This window comes from Leuresthes tenuis, unplaced genomic scaffold (assembly GCF_036924035.1).
Source record: "Leuresthes tenuis unplaced genomic scaffold, fLeuTen1.0.hap1 SCAF_14, whole genome shotgun sequence".
In the NCBI taxonomy this organism is placed as follows: Eukaryota; Metazoa; Chordata; class Actinopteri; order Atheriniformes; family Atherinopsidae; genus Leuresthes; species Leuresthes tenuis.
In genome coordinates this window covers 9,478,926-9,484,925 of record NW_027325368.1, presented here as the reverse complement: position 1 = coordinate 9,484,925, position 6,000 = coordinate 9,478,926, and the positions used below count along the sequence as shown (strand labels likewise).

The following is a 6,000-nucleotide window of genomic DNA, read 5'->3' as shown; positions in this document are numbered from 1 at the left end:
CAAAGCACCAATGAGTGGAAGTCATCAATCTACCAGAGACAGCAATGTCAAACACCCTGCATCATACAGTAAGATTTTATCACCTGCAAGCCCCGGCAATTCCTGTAAATGCCCATGGAGATGAGAGAGAAGAATATGAAGTAATGGGTAAGTCCAGATCAAATAGTGCTATAAATTACTGCTGTTACAGATATGCTGAATGAAATTGCCTGCGCATGCTTTTTTTTTGCAGAAGTTTTGCACTGCTATCAAATGTGGGCTTGATTTGAGTTGAATATCCCATGCAAAACCAAACTGAAATGCAGTCAGTCTTAATAGGAAACTTAAAAAGTGTCCACACTGTGGAAAGAGGGATTTAAGTACCATCTAGTAAAGCATTGACCATGTCACTTCACAACATAATTTTCAATAAACGACTATGCATGTCTTTTTATTGCAGTAATCTGCAGAAAAGGTGATACTATAGTTACACATTTACTGCTACTACTACTACTGAGTTATGGTGTATTGTGTGTTTTGTTAAAGTGTATTTAGAGGAGGCCACACCTTGTGCAAACAAGTAAATGTTTGCATTGTTACTGCAAGGAACTGATAATAGAAAAATAATTCTATTCAATTCAATGAAAAATTGAATAAACAAAAAATGTAGAAACATTGTTAGATGTTTCTCATTTTCCACATAATTCAAAGTAAGGCTCTATGAATATCTTTGACAAAATAACTGTGGTCCTCTCTTTCCTTAAACATCATATCCTTTATATCCTTTATATGAACGTATAAACAAGATAGAACAAAAGAAAGAAAGTGGGTTTATTGTTGGAATGATTTTATTGTAACACATTAACTGTCATAAAACCTATATACAAAATGTATGAAAAGATAAACACTAAAAAAGTAAAGTGGAAATTAAGACAAAGCTTCTCCTTTTCTATGGCAGAAATTTCAAAATGTCATATACAACTTGAGATTTCACATATACAAGTACATAATGGACATGTGGACATACTATGGATGAAATAGATCATGTAATATTACATGTATAATTTAATCTCCATCACCATTTATATAATCAAGTAGCTTATTTAATATCTGATGTCTGAAAAGGTCTAAAAAGTGTCATAAATGTTTCCCGTGAAGCAGCCAAACATTTAAACGCGTTAATATGTGGTGGTCAGTCAGCTTGGGTTCAATCCTCAAGATAAGCAACTATAGACAAGCTTTTGACTTTTATCTTAATAATAAGTGAAAGCAAAAGTTGTACTGCAGCAATTCCTTGGCCAGCCTCCTCAACTGCCTTCCAGTAAGACGCCATAAAACCACCATAACTCTGCTCATTGCTCAACGATATGATTGAAGTGGGCAGAAAGTGGAATGAGGTTAATTGCAGCAAGCAGTCGCCCTCAGCCTCTCTTTGAATTGTGCTGATGGTGCTATAAAAAAACAATAAAAAAACACATTCATTTCAACATCTGTTCACACTGTTCTTTTCTTTTATCACAATTTATCCTCAAGTCAAGACTGATCCTCAGTAATTACCTTTCTGGCTTCCTTTTCATCAATCTTCAGCATCAGTTCTTTGACCCATGTGTCACTGGGGTTTGTGCAAAACATACGTCCCTTCCTCATAATGAAGCTAAAAGACAATTAATGCAATAAAATATTCGGTTTTAGAAGCAATGTTAGAAAAATTCAGAAAGATGAGTCAGTTCTGCTTGAAAACTGATGTTCTTATCATTTTTGCACGTGTACTTACATTACAGCAGGGATGTTGCAGCCCCCATCCGGCTTCTGATGTCTGTACTTCACAGCATGTCTTTGAGTGCCTTTGTTAATTTTTTTCACGTACTTAAGACAGCAGTCATCGTAAGAGACTGAAAGATCAGAAATGTAGTCAAATTAAGAGTCACCGCATTATGAGTACAATGAGAGATCATGTATGCTATTTGCAAATGTTTTGGTGCACTAAACAAAGCAATAAGAGCATAGAGAAGTCACATCTACCCACAAAAGCACTTAGGCTATAAACAATCTCATTGACCCTTCTTTTATCTTATTTGTGTCTTCACTACTCTGTATGACATGCTGGAAATGAGAAAATATTTACAGATACCAGCTGCTTTTCCATAAGGCCGTACCTTGTGCCAACGCAAGACAGACAAAAGAAATGATGAGCAGGAAAAACAGAGTGTTGAACCGCATGGTGAAGTCTGTGGCCGGCAGTTCTGGAAAAATAAAAAGAATACCAAAAAGAATTACAAAATGTACCTGCAATCAGCCTTATCACTGTGATTATTGCACCTCAGCCACTCCCACACCTTCTCCATTCACATAAGAACCTTTGAACCTTTGTCAAACACTTAACATGGGTTGTTTTTATATTGCACACTTTTCCCTTCCCAGCTTTTATTGGCAAACAAATCTGCTTTAGAGGCATTTTTCTTCTTGTTGAAGAAAGCGATCTCACCTCTGAAAGTTTCGCATGTTTGCATTTATTGTTACTGAATTTGTGCTTTCTTTTAGTGAGGCCAAAATTAGATTTTATTGTGCATCGCAAATGTCCAAAATGTTAAGACCTAAGAGAGATGAGCATTTACCACAACTCTTCATTATATACATGAAATTTGGCATTTTGATACAAGTTGCCTAGGAACTGTGATGCTGTGTACTGTCATTATTAAGGTAAAGTAGAGATACAATGCAACAAAATATATAAAATCAATTAAACTAACCTGGTACAACACTACTGACTATTGCAGATAAGTGAAAGCACCCTCCAAAACAGAGCTAAAATCAGAGTGCATGTCTCTGTACATAAGAACATTCACAGGTTACTCACCTCTGATACTATATGTGGATTGAGGCTCTCCAGTCTTGGGTCTGTCAGCCTGTGCAGACAACGCTCTTTATAAAGCCCTCAGCAAATAGGCTTTGTGCCAGGGATCATATTTCTGTAAAAGTGACTAACCTTTGTACATCAGCTCATCTTTCTTCTTCTTCTTTCTTTTTTCAAATTTGACTTAAGCACAATATTTGTGTTTTTTTAAGCTTCGCCCATTGAGCTCATGTTGGACATAAAGAATTTTCTGTGTTACTGTATCCAACAATTAGTCTTAAGATGTGCCTCCACTCGTCCCCACACCTAAGATTTTGCAGAAATAGAAAGTTAGGTGAACTTGTGACAGCAAAAAAGATATGGGAAAGGTTGTATGATATATATTTATATATATATATATAAAGGTTAAGGTGAAGAAAAAGGTGTGTTTGTGTACGTAGAGGAAGGAGCTCACACGTCTTCATTGATCTAAGTTTTGATTCAGTAACTGGAAACATACATATCTTACGTAAAAATATACTTTGATGTTTCCTGGAGTTACTGTAATTGTAAACTCTTAAAACTCTTAAATCCTTTTTGATTGACAGTTATGTGTTGAAAAATATTCACTCTCCACAAAGGTGGGTAAAGACCCTCTGTCCATTAATTTTTTCATAACTTTCTCAACTCTTATCCAAAATGTTCTACCGTGGGAACAATTGAGCTAAACAGCATCCAAAGCATTCTATAATGACTCTGTTTATGAAAAGCAATAAAGCCCTGAATGGTCTTATTCACTTTATCATTCATTCATTTTCTACACCTGCTTTATTCAGTGTCACAGGGGGCTGCCATCAAGAGAGAGCCAAAATACATCCTGGACAGGTTTCTTGTCCACCACAGGGCGAAAACAACAAGACAAATAACCTTGCATACTCATTCACTTCTATGGTCAATTTAGAATCCCCAGTCAATCCAACATGCATGTGTTGGACTCTGAGGGAAGCTGGAGTGCCTGCAGATAATCCACTTATCCAGTTTTACAACAATGTTCATAAGATAGCCTTCATTCACTGCAGCATCACTATTGGGTCAAAGTCAACTAATGACAAAAAGGCTGCATGTGCCAGTGGGCTTTAGGCTACTGGAGAATACCTCGGAGAATTGCTCTGAAATGGTTCCAAAATTAAACTATCAGCAATTACGCACAAAATGACTGCCTAATTACAATAGATGTGCACTTCTAATACCAATCAGTGCAGAAAAAGAAAGCACTCAGTCAAACATATCAAAATTGTATTTCACAGTGAAAATAATAATGAAATAAAAATAAAATAAAAAGGTGCAAAAAAAAAATTAACAAAAACGTCCTCTGTGTTTAAATAGCAGAAGCAAGTTCAGTCAAATTATGAAAAATAAATCATCACTGATGGTAAAGTTAAAGTTTTTTAAAAGCAGACATTTGTAGGTGGATTGACGTGAACATTAAACTTAACACATAGGCAAAGGGGAATTGTGCTGCTGACCAGAATAAAATTATAACAGACATATAAGCTTCTGTGGAAAAGCGTATCATGCATTAAAGTGTCATACTGACCCAACGAATATAGCATATACTATAGCAGCACAAAAGGCTTAACTGGCTGCATTGCACTTTCACTTTTTAAAAACTTGCTGTGAAATCATTTCTAAGCTTCATCTGGCAACATGATGTCTAAGCAAGCAGAAACGATTGCCTACTTATATTCTAAAAGCACTGTAAGAGGTTTGTCTTTTAGTTTCTCTTTTTCACCGACTTCAACTAACAAGCCAAGAAAAAGCATGTTCCTTTCATCAGTCCTCAAAGTTCAAAACACAGAAACTCCATAAAGGAACATGTAGATATTTGAGGCTAATTTACAGTATGAAGGTGAAAATCTTGCCTTTGCTCAATTATTTTTGTGTGGAAATCTCCAACAGCACAAAAGCTTTATCAGATCATAGAGGCCGCTGGTTATCTTAGCACCAATAGAATTCAGTCAGATACTATAAAACACCCATTTTGACCCTTGGAGCTGATTGCATTCAGGAAATAAGAAGTTAATAAGTTATACGTCATTATGATCACAAACAGGACAGGTAAAGTGACTCACACTGTCGGGAATCTTCAGCTGGGAACTTCTACATCCTGGCTTTTACATGGATGTTACTTTAATACGTACCAGCTAGTTAAACAGGTTTACAACAGAAGAAACCCTCCCTTTCAGCAAGATAGCAAAAACTGCTCAAGAATGGCTTAAAGAACACAGCAAAGAGTTTGACATGTTTGCTTGGCCTTCAAACTCCTAAGACACCGATCCAATGGGATCTAATGATATTTCTGAGAGGCAAACCTCACCATCAAAGACCCCATACCATATTCTACAGGGATCAAAGGATCAATTGCTGGCCAGAGCTCTTGAGGATGAAAAAAGAGAGACCTACTCACTCAGTGTGTTTACATGATGAGATTAACTCGATTATAGCTATAGTTAGGTTATGCTCCTTATCTGAGCAAGGGTAATTATCCTTGGATATATGGCGGTGAATGAATCGAATCACTGGCACAAAGCATGTCATACCCCAGTACGATAGGTGGCGTTGTACCCATTCCAACTATCATAATAGAGCCACTTCCGGTTGACGTCTTCACCACCACCAACAACAACAACAGAACTAAGGCATTCGAGAAAGATGGCGAAGGAAGAGCAAGATGAAGCTACATCCCTCTACATTTGTGATGAGCTGGTTATGGCACAAACGCCATGCACAACGGCGCATTCTCCATCATGTTGTTTGTTTCTTTCTGACGGCAGCGACAACAACATTAATATCGTCTCCTTCGACTTTCGGATGACGATTGCGGGAAAAACATTCTCGAGCATGCGCAGAATGCTCAATCCGATCCACTGTCGTCTACATACACATTCAGTGGGCATTTGGATTGAGTTATCTCGGGCTCCTAATTCGAGTAACCCGATCCGATTCGATTTCTTGTCAGATTAAGCTATCTACATGAACTGAATAACTCAATCTTATTGTTGTTAGCCATTAATCCGATCTGATGGCCCGCATGTAACTGTACTGACTATTAGTCGGATGATCAAGAAGTTATGGCAGATAAATGAAAACAGTAGAAATAATGGCATAAGACCGGTGAAAGCTCTGTG

General features: G+C 37.1%; 1 protein-coding gene across 1 annotated transcript; it reads right to left on the bottom strand.

The window, feature by feature from the left end:
• Positions 1 to 809: 809 nt before the first annotated feature.
• ccl25a (chemokine (C-C motif) ligand 25a) lies at positions 810 to 2,210 on the bottom strand. Its single transcript, XM_072363178.1, has 4 exons — positions 2,136 to 2,210; positions 1,754 to 1,871; positions 1,537 to 1,633; positions 810 to 1,430 (listed from the first exon to the last, which is right to left on the bottom strand). Exons 1-4 carry the CDS (start codon positions 2,197 to 2,199, stop codon positions 1,401 to 1,403), a joined length of 309 nt encoding a protein of 102 aa, XP_072219279.1. The 5' UTR covers positions 2,200 to 2,210; the 3' UTR covers positions 810 to 1,400.
• Positions 2,211 to 6,000: the final 3,790 nt, after the last annotated feature.